General features: G+C 38.9%; 1 protein-coding gene across 11 annotated transcripts in view; it reads left to right on the top strand.

Moving 5' to 3' along the window:
- Positions 1-16483, top strand: part of Kdm2a (lysine demethylase 2A) — a 119522-nt gene that overhangs the window by 11031 nt on the left and 92008 nt on the right. For 3 of the 11 annotated variants that reach the window (XM_087205014.1, XM_087205013.1, XM_087205015.1), the window contains one exon: positions 3417-3533. The exons of 3 other annotated variants lie outside the window; for them this stretch is intronic. In XM_087205014.1, coding sequence (XP_087061140.1) covers positions 3417-3533 — 117 coding nt within the window. Of the gene's footprint in view, positions 1-6; positions 3534-3590; positions 3695-3798; positions 3858-16483 lie in introns of those variants that run through there. 5 more of the 11 variants (XM_087205022.1, XM_087205023.1, XM_087205020.1 and 2 more) reach the window with 5 other exon arrangements.

A 16483-nucleotide genomic window follows, 5' to 3' on the forward strand; every position in this document is an offset into this window, starting at 1 on the left:
GTAGGTAGAGAGGAGGAGGGATGAGGGTGGCCTTTTAAAGTCATAAAGATAGCTTTATGTGTTACTGTGGAGGTTGAACCCCCAACACCTTTTTATGGATATCTGCTAGATTGTTGGGACTAAAGTAGGTAGTTTATTTTATTAGGAGGCATTGCTGAGAATGTTAGAAATATCCTAAACAATTTTCAAAGCCAGATGTGAACAGTAGACATTAGATGTTACAGTGTGTTTTTAACTTAATACAATATAGAGATTTGATAAGTTGTATTTTAGGAGTAGTTTCTGCAGCTTCACATCAGAAGGCTATCTAGAATACAATACTATTGAAATACAGTGATACCTTGGTTCATGAACTTTTATTTGTTTACTATTTTGGGCAAGATGGCCCCGTTTGTGTTTGTGTGGGAAAGATGGCCGCAGTTGGGTTTGTCACCTAATGTAGAGTTTGCAAACAGCAGCCGAATTTTGCCAAATGCTTCTGTTTGTGAACTAGATTATTTGCATACAAAAGGGTTAGTGAACCCAGATACTATCTTTTCAGGTGATAGGTACTTGAACTTCATTATTACTTTTTTTTTTTACACTAGGGATCAAACTCACAAACATTCTACCATTAATAAGTTATATCCCCAGCCTTCATTTATTTATTTTTGAGACAGGGTTTCACTTTTTTTTTTTTTTTTTTTTTTGAGGCAGGGTCTTGCTATGTAGTTGAGGCTGGCCTTGGACTCATTATGTAGCTCAAGCTGGCCTTAAATTCATGGCCATCTTCCTGCCTCAGCCTCCCAAGTGCTGGGGCTACAGGTGTGCACCACCATGCCTAGCTCTCTCACTTCGTGTAGTGCAGGCTGGCCTTGAACTCACTATGTAGCCCAGGCTGACCTCAAACTCTCGGTTATTCTCCTGCCTCTGCCTCCTAAGTGTTGGGATTACAGGTGTGCATCATCATGCCTGGCTTCCAGCCCTTTTTAAAATTTTTATTTTTATTTTGGTTTTTTGAGACAGGATATCACTCTGTAGCTCAGGCTGGCCTCAAACTCACAATGATCCTCTTGACTCAGCCTTCTGAATGCTGGGATTACAGATGTTATGTCACATGCCCAACTCCTTTTTTAGTTTTTATTTTGAGACAAAGTTTCACTAAGTTGCCCAGACTGGCCTCAATTTGTGATCCTTCTGCCTCAGTCTCCTGAGTAGCTGGGATTACACATATGCATCTTCATGCTGGGCTGATACTTGAATCCTTAAGGCTGTGGTTTTGAAAATATACTTCTCTCCACAACATTACTATTATGTGAAAATCAGGGACATGTTAGAAATACAAGATCTTGGCCTCCAGTTCAAACTTACTGAATTAGAAACTCTGAGGGGGGACCTGCATTATGTATTTTAACAAGCCAAATGATTCTGATGCATGCAAAAGTTAGACAACCACTTCAATGGGTATAGGTGGTAGAAATAGAAAGGAAGAGTTAGAAGCTAAAACATTGGCAGTAAAGGTCTGATAGAACAAAGAAATGGGTAGCATGATGGAAAGAATGCTTGCTTAACTGGGGATCATGAGCCTTGAGTCATAGCATCATCTTTGTTACCAATTTTAGTATATGTGCTGCCGAAGCGAGCACATCATCTTTGTTACCAATGATAGTTGGGTTTTTTTTGGTAGTACTAGGGATAGAACCCAGGGTTTTAGCACTGAACTATAATCCCTAGCTCTTTTAAATTTTTATTTTGATATAGGGTCTCACCAAGTTGCCTAAATAGGACTAGAATTTGTAATTCTACTGCCTTAGCCTCCAGAGTGCTGGAATTACACTCATGTACCACCTGCCTTCAGCTGTGGTTTTAGACGAGAACTGACTTTGGAGACAAAAATAAATAAAGAATTAAGGTATACTTGAGATTAAATCTGGGTTACGAGGAAGACTAGAATTTTTGAGAAAGGGAAGAGAGAATTTGAGATGTTAAACAGTTGGAGATGTTACAGATTTATTTATTTATGAAAATTTATTTACTTATTTTTTGTTTTTTTAAGACAGGCTCTCACTCTGTGGTCTAGGCTGGCCTTGAACTCACTGTATAGCTCAGGCTGGCCTTGGACTCACAGCAATTCTCCTGCATCAGCTTTCCCAGTGCTGTGATTGTAGGTGTGCACCACCACACCCAGCCAGCAGATTCAGTTGAAACAAGGATTCTCAACTGAGGGTGACTTTGCCCCACAGGAAATATTTGGTAGTATCTGGAGCCCTTTTTGATTATTAGACTTGGGAGAGTACTCTATTAGTATTTTGTGGGTTGGCTAAGGACGCTGCTAAAAATGTCCTATAATGTACACAACAGTTAGTGGTTCAAAATGTTAATAGTGTGAGATTGACAGATGTGATAAGGGAAATATCTGTTAGGTAGGTTTGATCAATATTTTCTTCCTGATTATCTCCTGCTCAGTTAGTGTTCTAACACAAAACATCTCAAAAGCAGTCTCAGATTTGTTTTTCAGGGCTTTGCCCAAAAATAAGCAAGAAATGTTGAATTTTCACAAAACTAACTTTATAGTCATTGCAGTCTTCAACCCAGTTCCATATTTCTTCCTTATTACTCCTATTTTTTTATATATATATATATATATTTGGGGGTGTGGCTTGGATTGAGTTGTTCCTTTCAACATAACTGTGCTGGATGTGGTGGTATATACCTGTAACCCCATCAGGAGCCTGTAGCAGAAGAACGGAGAGTATGAGACCAGCCTGCACCACATAGCAAGACTGTCTCAAAAAGTCAAAAAAACATATCCTAAGATCTAAGGTAACTTAAAAAAGCATTCACTGTCAAGAACATTTGTTAAGTTATAGCAAGAGATCCCATTCTGACATTCTCTTTGATATATAGGAAAATGGGGAGATAAAACCTGTGGTATTGATGTGCGTATATATTGCCCTATAGCCAAATATCCCATGATCATTCCTGAGAAAGTACCTCATGAACTGGGTATGGTCCTCACTGTGAATTCAGAGTAACCTCCAGACTTTTATCTCTTTATATCCCTGGATCAGGGAGATTAGGAACTTTTTTGTTAGGGCAGTAATTTGGTTAGCATACTCTTTTTTTTTTTTTTTTTTTTTTTTTTTTTGGTACCAGGGATCAAACTCAAGACCTTACACTTGCGAGGCAGGTGGGGTGCCACTGAGCTAAATCCTCAGCCCTGGTTAGCATACTCTTGTTTCTGACAGTGACTTGAAGAGAATGTATATTCGTAATGTAATTATTTTATCAAACTTACAGAGATTTCAAAGTATTAACCTATTGTGTCTTTTCATCATCTTAGTCTTTTAATTCTTACAATTCTTGGAGTTATCAGAACTTGGGGGAAGAGCTACTAAATTGCAGAATCCTAGAAGTTGCTATTCATATATCTTTAGGTAAAAGATGCCCTTGTAGTTCTACAGTATACTGCCTGTGTGGTTATACATGGTGACCCTTGTTGGAGGGAAAGAAGATATGAAGGAAAGTCACTTTGTGCATTTCAACTAGGACGGGTAATAATTTATGCATTTAATTTATTTTTTTACTTTTTTTGTCTGTTTTTGAGATAGGGTCTCTCTATGTAGTTCAGGCTGGCCTTGAACTCAATATGCAGCCCAGGCTGGTCTCGAACTTGTGATCCTCTTGCCTCAGTCTCCAAGTACTAGGATTACAGGTATGTGTCACCATGCCCAGGCCTCTTTTCCTTTTTTTGAGACAGTCTTGCTAAGTCACTAATTTGCCTAGGCTGGGTTTGAACTTTCTGTCCTCCTGCCTCAGCCTCCTGTGTGCTGGGATTACAGGTGTGCGCCACCAGGCCTGGCTACATCTAGGTTTTTGTAAGTATACTCTGTGTTGTTTTCAATGTGATGAAATCACCCAAGGACACATTTCTCAGAATATATTCTTGTTAAATGATGTATAACTGTATTGGCTAATTTATTTCTCAACAACCTTTAAGGTAGGTTCTATGATTCCCACTTCACAGACTTGGAGCAAGAGGCATAGCGTAGTTAAGTGACTTGCCCCAGGTTACCTGGCTAAGAAGGCACATAGCCAGGATTCAGAATAGACTGCCTGGTTCCAGAATGGTACTAAGTAAGCTATACTGCCTCTTCAACCTTATTTTAGCACAGTTTATAAATGTTTTGCTGATGAAGTTAGAGTGATTCCCAAGTCATATTTCCTCATTCAGGAGATTCATTTACTTTAACATGTTTGTTGAATGCTTCATGCTGGGCCAGGCACTTTTTTAATTTAACTTTTTAATTATTATTATTTTAGAATTTCTAAATATTGTGATTTCAGATAATACTGAATATTTTGAAGAAATTATGAGGGTGATGAGATACTTGTAGGCTGGGAACCCCTCCTTGAGATTGGTAATCTATGAAAGGTGTCCTGAGAAGATTGCATTTTGTACTGCGACTTCAATGTATTGTTCTTGATGTTTAAGTGTTCAGGGAACCAGATTTGGGTTAAGAGAGCTCAGCTCAAGGTATAGGGACCAGCTAATACAAAGACCTAAGGTGTAAGAATGAGAAAATATTACTAAGCATTGTATTATATATTAGACATCATGCAAGGCTCTTGGGATAGCCAGTGATGGCAAACCTTTTAGAGCTTTCAGTGATAACAAACAGCCTGCTACACCATGTGTGCCATAGGTTCGCCACCACTAGGATTAATGAGCAAGACAGGCATGGTCCTTTCATCTTAGAGCTTCCAGTTTGGTGGGAAAGTCAGACACTAAACAAACACTAATCATAGTAATTGTGGTTATGCAGAGGGCTACAAAGATGAATACAGGATGCAATGAGAGTATAATGTGGTGAACTAATCTAGAATTGAGTAGTGGGTTGAGGCATCAGAGATCACTTTCAGGAAGGGAGCTTTTAAAACTGAGGTAATACTGTTAATAGGTAACCAGCAAAGCCAGACGTTTTAGCTCATGCATGTAATCCTAGCACTCAGGTGGCTGAGGCAGGAGGATCACTTTGAGTTTGAGGCCAGCCTTGGCTACATAGTGAGTTCAAGGCCAGACTGAACTGCATAGTGAGACTGTCTCAAAAAAACCAGAAAAACAAAAAGGTAACCAGAAAAGGAGTGATTAGCATATGCAGAAACTCCAAGATTGGAAAGAATTTGACACGTTTGAGAGACCTGTCCAGCAGCCAAACAAAAAAAGACAGTGCAACTATAGAGTCATAAGTAGAGGGAGAAGGATCTTGACAAGATAGTTAGGGGTCAGATCAAATAGGGCATTATCCTTAAAGTAGTGGGAAGACAGAAATTTGAAGGAGTAGTATATGTTTGGACTAATGCCAGTGGCTGAGTTGTAGAGATAGAATTAGAGTGAGTACAGGAATAGATTTGGGAAGACCAGTTAGGAGGCCACTGCAGTGGTTCTGGTAAGATATGATGGTGGTATATGGATGAGAGAGGTGACTGTAAAATTAGAGAGGAAATAGTTTGAGAAATATTTATAAAACAGACTCATAGGACTTTGGTTAATTGGATGTGTTGAGGTTGCATGTGAAAGAGGTACGTAGAAGCATGACTCAAGTTTTCCTCCTGTGTGGCTTATTATACAATTATTTTATTGGGGTAGAGGACACTGAAGGAAGAGCCAGTTTGGAGATTGAGCAGAGAAGTGTACATTCACTTTGGAGTAAGTTTGGACAGGTTGAATGTAAGTGTTGGTGAAACATCACAGTAAACTGTTTGTTTTGGTACCGGGGATTGAACTCAGGTCCTTGCACTTGCGCAGCAGGTGGCGAAACCACTGAGCTAAATCCCCGGCCCCTCACAGTACAACTGTTGAGTAGGTAATTGGATGTGTTCTGGGCCTCAGGAAAGGCTTATGGGCATATGGTTGAATCCTCTTATATGTTTGGTAATTGAAGTAGGGTAGACATGGAATGCCCTTTAGAGCAAGTGAGAGGGAGGAGCTGGAGAAGAGAGTGGTGTCATGAAGCCAACAGACTATGTGACTTGCTGTGTATCAGGCACTGTTCTAAGCATTTGTACATTTTTAGTCAGTGTTTGTAATCTTATGAAATAGGTGCTTTAAAAAAAATAGGTGCTTTTCTTTTTATTTTATAGATGACAAAAATGACACAAGAGGGCACTGTATAACTTATATCACTAGAGACTAACTGGAGGAGTTCATTTTTGAGCTTGCTCTGTTTTCCTAGTATGGAGATTCACTGTTGTGAATTTCTCTCATAGAACTGCTTTCATTGTGTCCCATAAATTCCTGTATGTTGTATTACCATTATCATTCAATTGTAGAAACTGTCTAATTTCTTCTTTAATTTCCTCTGTGACCCATTGGTTTTTCAGGAGAGTTATTCACTCTTCGTGTGTTTGTGGTGTTCTTGTGATTTCTTATGCTATTGATCTCCAGTTTAACTGCATTATAGTCTGCTAATATACAGGGGATAAGTTCAATTCCTTTGCATTTAGTTAAACATGTTCTATGAACTAGCATGTGGTCTATTTTGGAGAATGACCCATGTGCAGCCGAAAAGAATGCATATTCTGATTTTGTGGAGTGGAACACTCTGTAGACATCTATTAAGACCATTTGTTGAAAAGCTTGGTTCAATTCTAGTATTTCGTTGTTGATTTTTTTGTCTAGATGATCTATTTGTGACAGTGGGCTACTGAGGTCCCCCACTACAATTGTATTACTGCTTATTTGGTTTTTCATGTCCATTAATATTTGTTTTGTATAGTTGAGGGCATTAATATTTGTTGCATATATATTTATGATTGTCATCTCTTCCAGAAGTTTGTTTTTGAACCTGGGCTGTCTTTGTTTGTTTGTTTTGGTTTTGTGTTTTGTTTTTCCGATTTTTAAATTTAGAGACAAGATCTTTCTAAGTCCCTAAGTTACCCAGGCTGGACTTGAACTTTCATCTACGCCGTCATTGTCCCCCCCCCCCTTTTTTTTTTCTTAATGTATCTTCTTGATAAGCTCCTAATTATCCTCCAAGTCCCTGGGATGTTATCCTTCTTTTGCGCACTTCTTAGTCACATTCTTCAGGCACTTAGGACCAGTAGCTTTTAATTTTTTTTTTTCCAGTACCAGGAATTGAACTCAGGACTTTGTGCTTGCCAGGCAGGCATGGTGCCACTGAACTACATCCCTGGCCCAGGACCAGTAGCTTTGTGTTACAATTATTTGATTATTTTTACCCATCATTAGGAGGCCAATCAACCTTCGGACCGACTGACCTATCTACTTTTCTTCCTTCCTCCCTCCTTCTCTCTCCTCCCTTTCCCACTCCCCTCCCTGCTCTCTGTTTTCCTCTCCATCCCTGGGATTGAACCCAGGGCCTTTGCACTGAACTACATCACCAGCCCTTTTTTATTATTTTAAAATTTTGAAACAAGGTCTCATTAGGTTGCTAAGTTGCCCAGACGGGGCTCAATTTGAGATCCTCCTTGTCTCAGTTTCCTAGAGTTAGGATTACAGGTGTGCACCACCATGCCTAGTTTATGAGTAGATTTCTTTAAGGCAAGAGCTTTTTTTTGTATTAGGGATTGAACCTAGGGCTAAGCCACATTCCCCAGCCCTGCTCCTCCACATCTTTTAAATTTTGAAATAGGGCTTTACTAAACTGCCCAGCCTGAGCTTGAATTTAGGATCCTCTTGCCTCAGCCTCCCATGTACTACTGTCATGCCCAGCTTCTGAAGTTGTTGATGTTGCTTGCCCAAAGCAAAATTTTGTGTATTATACATTTATATCTATTTGTGTGTCAGTCTATCTGTATCTAGGGTATCTCCAAGATGAGTGCTTAAGGGAAGGAAAAGGAAAAAGGAAAAGTACTGACCTTTGTTAGGCAGGTTGAAACTTATCAAAAAATAAAGGTTGCTTTTGGACTAGCAGATACATAGTATATATACTTATTTGCCTTCTAACCAAAAATGTTTCTTAGCAGTAAAATTTGCCTCAACCTGGGACATACATTGAAAAGTGTATATGATTATTGGTGTTCATATATTTTCTGTAGAGGTAGTTGCACATTTCTTTGATGGAAAGCATAACAGTCAACATATATAACAAATGGATATTTGGCATATTTATTGGCATTGTGTTAAATGCTTTATATGTGCACTTCCACCATTGTTGTCTTGACTTAACAACTGGACTTCATACTTTGCGTTTAAGTTTATTCTTCTTTAAATAAAAAGGACCTTTTGGAAATACAGTTGCTAAAAACTTTTAAGATGTAGTGATGGTGCCTGGCGGAATACTTCCAGGATTTAATGAACAGTAGGATGTTTGCTCCATGTATGATCCATTTCAGACTTTGTAAATTGAACAAGCCATTTTCTTTAGTCTTTTCTTACATGAAAGTGCTGCTTCCTTCCTGCCCCTTTAATTATTGTAATTGACATTCTCCAGACCTTTTCTAGTTATTAACTAGAAGAATTGTTACAGGTTTAGAAGTTTAGTTCTTTCTGTTTTTGTGCTCACTCATTTATTCATCAAACACTGTCAGTATCTTATGCATTGATCTCATAGTCTGGTAAGGGAAGTTATATAATGAAATAATTCTACGAAAAATAAAATGTAGGAGGTTCCAAGTAAGTACAGAGCAAAGAAAAAGAGAAGAGTGACTGAGAAATATTTTTTTTTAAATCTTCAAACAGGAGATAACTACTCAGTTGAATACTAGAACACTAATGGTTGTTCAGGCAGGCTGGAGGATGAGGAAGGAAATTCCAAGTGGAAGAGCCAGCATGTTCAAAGGCAAAGTGTGAAGTAGTGCCGTGGTAGAAGTTCAAAATAGCATTGCCAATATCAGTGATAGTGACACATAAGAACAGAAGTAGATCTGAGATACAAAGAGTCTTGAGTCATGTTGTATGTACCTTATATGGTAGGTGGTAGAGAGACATTAGAAGTGTGACCTGGGGTAGGGAGGACTCTATCATCAGTTGTAGAAAAATTACCCTTAGAGGTATTGTGAAGGAGAGTCTAGTGAGGGGAGAATTCCAGAGTTCAGTATTTGAGGTATGAATTTATTGTAACGTTAGAAGAAATGATAACTAAAACTCTTGGCCCTGAGAGTGGAGATGGAGCAGTAGCTGAATCAAGAGGCATTTTTGGAACAGAATTGATGGTATTTGATGAACCTCTTTTTGCACTAGAAGATGACTCCTATGTTCTTGGCTTGAGTTCCTCGTTGATAGGCATTGTCCCTAATTGAGAGAGAATACCATGCTTTTACAAAGTTAGAATATATTTTTGGTTTATTTGTATTAATCATTACATCTCTAGTAGAATATTTATTTACTTGGGTTTTTTTTTTGGTACGAGTATCGAACTCAGGACCTTTTTCCTGCGAGGCAGGTGCCAGAACCACTGAGCTAAATCACTGGCCCTTTGTTTACTTGTTTTTGAGACCAGTTCCTGTTATGTTGTCCAGGCTGGTCTTGAACTTGTAGGCAAGTAGTTTGGACTACAGACAGGCGTATCCCACCACACCTTGATAGTCTAGTAGGATATTTAATTCACTAGTTGTTTATTGGAGTCTCCTTTATAAAGAACTTTACCGTTAGTGAGTTCAAGGCCAGCCTGAACTGCATAGTAGGACCTAGTCTTAAATATAAATTCTATGAGAGATTCTGGGCTAGCTAATGTCATGAGGCAGCAACATAGATTTGGATAATTGTTGATTTGTTAGGACTACTTCGGGCCAGATGTGGCATTTGGGAGGCTGAGGCAGGAGGATCGCTGCAAGTTCAAGGTCACCCATAGTGAGACCCTGTCTCAAAGAAAGAAAAAAGAACTAGTTCAGAAATTATTATATTTTAATTACTACATAGAATACTTTGTTTTTCTCTATGCCTCCTACCTCATTCTTGCCCAAGTCAAGGGTTAATAGTATATTACTTCTTAGCCAGGCAAGGTGTCTGTCACATGCCTGAAATCCCAGCACTCTGGGAGGTGAATTACAACACAGGTTCAAGCCTCGACTGGGCAAGTTAGTGATTTGGAAAGACTCTGTGTCAAAATTTTTAAAAATGAAAGGGGCTAGGAATGTAGCTCAAAAATTTAATTAAAAAAAAATTTTTAAAGGTGAGAATGTAGCTCAGTGTAAAGGGTCTGGATTCACTCTTCAGTATAAAAGTTCTTTGGGGCCGGGAATTTAGCTCACTGGTTCCACCACCTGCCTCGCAAGCACAAGGACCCGAGTTCAAATCCCCAGTACCAAAAAAATATAAATAAATAAATAAATAATTAAAAGTGCTTCTTCACTTAGCTTGTGAGTTCTTTCTCAGTTTATTCCCATGTTTAGAGTGTCAGCTTACACTGTCTTCTCTATCATTTATAACAATATTAACAACTGTCCCAAACATGTGGGGAACATAGATATCTAAAGTTATCCATTTACTTCCATCTGAGACAGTCTAGTTAGATTTGTAGCATAGGTTGGCCTTGAACTTGGTATCCTCCTGCCTAAACCTTCTAACTTTTGGGATTACTACAGGTGTACACCACTGTGCCTGATTCTTTTGTTGTTGTTTTGGGGTTTTTTTGAGACGGTTTTGGTTTGTAGTTCAGGCTGGCCTGGAACTCACTATGTAGCCCAGGTTGGCCTGGAACTCATGGTGATTCTCCTGCCTCAGTCTCCCAAGAGCTGGGATTACAGGGGTGCACCACACTAAGCTTGTTCTTGTTCTTCAAATGTGATGCAGTTATTGAAGAGTATGCATTTTTTTTTTTTTTTTTTTTTTTTTTGTGGAACCGGGGATCAAACTCAGGACCTTGTGCTTGCCAGGCAGGCAAGAGCCTGCATTTTAAGAATTCTATAGAGAGGTCTGGTGTGGTGGCTCATCCCTGCAATCCCAGCATTTGGGAGGCTGAGGCAGGAGGATCACCACAAGTTCAAGGCCAGCCTGAACTACATAGCAAGACTGTCTCAAAAAAAAAAAAAAAAAAATTTCTATAGGGAAGCCTTGTTAAAAGATTTTGAAATTGTAAACAAATTACATCTCAAATTTCCTCCTTTATGGACTCCATATGGCCATTGTAATTAGCACATTCAGGAAAGCCCTTGTTGATATTTTTGCCATCATAAGTGAAGTTGGAACTTTGAGGAGCTCTTACCAACCACAAGTAAAAGAACTCCTCTGGATAAAAGAATAAAAAAATAGAGGTTTAAGCACCATAATCAAATGTCAAATAGTTGTTGGTAGGGAAGTCAGGGCTAGGGATTTAGCTCATTGGTTCCAACACCTGCCTCACAAGTGCAAGGTTCCAAGTTCGATCCCTGGTACCAAAAAAAAGACAAGATTAGGGAGGCCAGGTTGGGGGTTTGGCTCAGTGGTACCACCACTTGCCTCAAAAGTGCGAGGTCCCGAGTTCAATCTCCAGTACCATAAAAAGATTAGGGAAGCCATCTTGTCTCAGCTTAATCCTGTGTTAAAACACCTTTCTCTCAATTTTCCATAAATTGACTTTTCTAATCACCTCGCTATATATCCTTTTGAGAAGAGACTTAGTTTTCAGACCTATTTTAAGGTAGAACTATTGCGTAAAATTTCTCAATCTTGTGGTGTTGTGATAGTCATTTGAATTGCTTATGTGTGCCTACCCATATTATTGAAATTTATTGATTTCTGCTAATAGAATGGCAAACTGACACATTTCCATTTGAAGGGATATTTGTCTGTTCATTCCACAGTGATAGGCTCTTTGCCACAGTACTTCAAATGAGTAGCACTGGTTTAGGTGTGTAATAGTTGTTCAATTTCTGATGAGAAGTTCCTTTAGATATAACCCTTTTTATATACTATTACAGTCTAAAAATATGGGTAGTTGCACTGCAGGATTAACTTGATTTTAAAAAGACTCCTGTGGAGTTTGTAATTATAGGAATGTGAAGGATTTAAAAGAAATTGCAATAGGTTATTTCCATAGGTAAAATTTTGTTTACTTTTTTTCTAAACTGCTTAGTCTTTTGGAATATATTACTGATGATTCTTCATAATGTTTTGGTCTTTGTCCCCCCCGCCCCCCCCAGTTTTGATAGATTAATACCTAGGGTGGGTGAATATGGAAGAAGCTTAAAGGACCCCTCTGCTCCCAGTGATGAAAGTTAAGAATACTGTAGTGGTTGTTATAAATACAAGAAAGTTAAAGAAAATGCTGAATGTGGTGATACATGCCTATAATCCCAGCACTCTAGGAGGCTGAAGCACAAGAATCTCAAGTTCAAGCTGAGCTTGGGAAATTTAGGGACTTAACAAGACCTGGGGATGTAGTTCAGTGTGAAGGCTCTGAGGTCAATCCCTAGACCAGCCAAAAAAACCCCAAAAAACAAAGTTTAAAAAAAGTAAAACACTCATAATTCCCAGCTCAACCATCATTACTGTTAGTATATTTCCTTCCAGTTTTTTTTCTGGCATAGTTTTTTGGGTTTTTTTTTCATGTGCAGCAGAGAATGTGTATTCTGATGTTATGGGGTGAAACACTCTGTAGACATCTACGAAGTCCATTTGTTCAAAAGTTTGGTTCAGTTCTGATATTTCTTTGTTGATTTTTTGCCTACATGATCTGTCCGTTTGTGACAGTGGGGTTTTGAGATTCCCCCATTACAATTGCATTAGTGCTTATTTGCTTTTTCATGTCCATTAATATTTGTTTTATATAGTTGAGTGAGATGGTATTTGGTGCATATATATTTATGATTGTTATCTCTTCCTCTTGGATTGCCCTTTACAAGGATATAATGACCTTTTTTGTCTCTCTTAATCAGTCTTGGCTTAAAATCCACTTTGTCTGCAAATAGAATAGCTACCCGTGCTTTTTTTCTGGTTTCTTGTCACATGGAATATTGTTTTCCATCCTTTGACTTTCAATCTGTGAATTTCTTTTTGAATTAAATGTGTTTTTTGTGTGCAGCATATTGTTGGATTATGCTTCTTGATCCATTCTGCTAATTTGTTTCTTTTGATTAGTGAATTGAGACCATTTACATTGATGGTTATAACTGATAGATATTGACTTATCTTTGTCATGTTATTTTTCTGTTGCCCCCCCCCCCCCATTTAATTGCTTGCCTTGCCTGATGGATTCATTCTGTTGGGAGTTCATTTATTATGTTAGAGTTGTAGTACTCATTCTACTTTGTAGAATGTCCCTCAGAACATTTTGGAATACTGGTTTGGTGGTCATGAATTTCTTCAGGTGTTCTTTGTCATGTATCTTATTTCTTCATGAGTTTTGAAAGATAGTTTTGCAGGGTACATCAGTCTGGGTTGCAGGTTGTTTGCTTTTAGGCCTTGAAACACTTCACTCCAAGCTGTCCTTGATTTGAGGGTTTATGTTGAGAAAGAAGTCTGCTGTGATTCTGATGGGCTTTCCTTTACAGGTGATTTGTTTCCTTTCTTTAACAGCTTTTAACATTCTATTCATGTGTTGGATTTTTGGACTGTTCTGTTGACTGTTACATGCCTTAGTGTATGTGTATATATTTATTTATTTACTTATTTTTTGGGTACTGGGGATCGAACTCGGGTCCTTGTGCTTGCGAGGCAGGTGGTGGCACCACTGAGCTAAATCATTGATCACAGCTAATTGGAGTTCTATATACCTCATTTATCTGTATGTCAGATTCTTTTTTCATTCTTGGGGGAAGTTCTCTGGCATTACCTCTGTGAACTTTTTTCTTTTGCTTTTGTGAGATAGAGTCTCACCATGTAGTTCAGACTAGGCTTGAGCTCACTGTTTAGCGTAGGCTGGCCTTGAACTTGTGGTGATCCTCCTGTCTCCGCCTCCTGAGTGCTGGGATTATAGGTGTGTGCTACCATGCCCAGCTGTGAACAGGTTTTTAATGTTGCTTGTGCTATCTCCTGCTTTTTCATTGACTCCAATCAATGTTATGTTATTCTTTTTTGCATCATCTAACAGCTGTTGGATTGATTTTTCGTGGTCCCTTGCTTTTTTTTTTTTTTTTTTTTGGTACTGGAGATTGAACTCAGGATCTTGTGCTTGCAAAGCAGGCATGGCACCACTGAGCTAAATTCCTGGCCCATCCCTTGCTATTTTTAAGAAATCTTTCTTTTCATGATCACTAACTGCAATCTTGTCTTCTATATTTGATATTCTGTCCTCACATTGGCTCATTCGCTGCATATACTTTCAGTGGAGTTTTTAATCTCCTGGATATCTGTTTGAAGCTGTTTCATGGATTCCATTCTTTTCTATGTTGGGTGTTAATAGTTATCATTTTCCTAAGCTCCTCTGTTTTTTTAAATCTGTATCTGCTCTAGAGTTACTATGCCTTTCATTATGATTACTGTCTGTGTAGTTATCTGAGAAATTATTTCTGATTTGATTTTTTTCTAGAGACTCATTTACCTGCTTTGTTACTTCTGCTGTTACTACTTCAGAGAGTCCAGGTGGGTGGCTTTCAGATTGTTCCACCTCATTGCCCTCTGGTTTTTGCCTTTGGTGAACTAGAAGTCTAGGGTTGCATCTTGCTTAGGTGGCTTTTCATTTTTTCTTTTTCTTTTTTTTTTTTAGTTTAATTCCTGGGTTGATGCTTATAAATTGCTTATGGCAGGTAACTTTATTGCTAGTATTTAGAACCCTTAGGAAATGACTACTTATCAGAGATGTCTTCCAGGTGTAGCTGGATTTTGGGTTTTGAGTCTGTTGCAAGATACTGTCTCTTCAATTTTGGGGATGACAAGTTGCTGCCTATTTGGCCTAGCCCCTGGCCTATAGTATTGTTTATGACCCTTAGCCAGTCTCAGCCTTGGCATACCAGGAAGAACAACTGATTAGAACAATTATGTCACCTTGGCTAAAGTAGTACAATGAGCAATAACAGTAGCATCAAACAGCCTAGAAAATGGCAAACTGTGGTAACTATTAATTTGCCACTTATATTTGTGGTTATATAACAAAATCTAAAACAAACCAGAAAATTATATATGGCAAATGTGCTCTCAATATAGTAATTTTACCCTTAGGGGAGAAAATTTAAATTGGGGAAAATAGAGAAGTAGAAGAGGAAGAGATTAGAAGCAAGGCTGGAGGACAAAGGAAAATTACGTGAACATTGGGAAACTGGTGAAGAAAATGAGGGAGAGAAGGAAGAAATAAAAAACAAAACTAGAAACAGTGTTCACATTCATATAAAAACAAGAATGAACAATCAAGAAAAAACAAAACAAAACAAAAACTTTCCACTTCAGGGCATGTCTCTGCTGTCACTGGTAGACAGAGTGGACAGACAGAGCCCAGATCCATGTTGTTTAATCTCAGCAAGCCAGCTGTAGATTTACAGTGGGGTAGTGGATAATCCCATCAAACCTGCATCTTTCTTTCCACTGAAGTTCAGGCTGGTTTCTGTCTTGAGGCTGGAGCCTGGTGTTTTCAGCCTGCGATACTCTGTATGCATCTTGCCAGATTGAACTCAGCTCCTTGGCTGCTTGAACTCAGCTCCATGACCTCCTGCCAACTTGAACTCAGTTGCGCCTTACCCTGACACTTGGAGCCGCTAGATGAAGTCAGCCTGCAGCTGCTCTGAGTTCCAAGCTCAGTTGGCCCCTGTCCAAGATGGTTACTGGGTAATTGCTCTCTCATGGAGGCATCTGAACCCGAATAACTCGTCAGCCACTGCAATCTGCTGTGTCCACTGCTCTCTTCCACTGGTGCATTTCTCTGTGAAGACCCCTGGGGTTACCAGTAGTCACTATATCACCCCTCCCACACAGTGAGTCAGGGCTTAAGGAGAAAATGTTGCTGCTACTTGCTTTTGCATTGAGGTCTCTCTTTTTGCTCTCCCCATGGGCTTCAATTCTCACTTCAGATCCTTGTACTTTCTTCCCCGCCCTCACATTGCTATATTCCATTGTCTGGACACCAGATCTCAGGCTGTTTCTCTCTGCTTTTCATCACTCTACCATCTTCCCAGAAGTCTTTCTTTTTTATTCCTGGAGATTTAACCTAGGGCCTTGCATATATACTAGGCAAGTGTTGTACCACTGAGTTACATTCCCAGTCTTTTTTTTTTTTTTTTTTTAACATAAGATCTTGCTGTTTAGTTCAGGGTGGCCTTGAACTAACTGTGTAGCTCAGGTTGGCCTCAAACTTGCAGTTACCTCCTGCCTCAACCCCCTGAGTGTTGACATTATAGTCAAGAGCCACCATGTCTGGCTTCCTAGCCCTTTAAAAATTTAAAAAATTTTTCAGCAGGGTCTTGCTAAATTACCCAGGGTATCCTCAAACTTGAAATCCTTCTGCCTTAGTCTCCTGAGTAGCTGGGATTACTTGTGTGCACCATCAAGTTCAGCATTAAGTATTTTTATGTAGCTGAGACTACTAATACCGTTTTATAAAATGTCTCTCTTCTAAGCGCAAGGACCTGAGTTCGATCCCTGGTACCAAAATGTCTTTCTTCTATATTTGGATTAATTTTCCATGTCAGTAAA

Source organism: Heterocephalus glaber, unplaced genomic scaffold (genome assembly GCF_053883595.1).
Source record: "Heterocephalus glaber isolate CG9 unplaced genomic scaffold, H.glaber_assembly_v1.0 deba00000594, whole genome shotgun sequence".
NCBI classification, from domain to species: Eukaryota; Metazoa; Chordata; class Mammalia; order Rodentia; family Bathyergidae; genus Heterocephalus; species Heterocephalus glaber.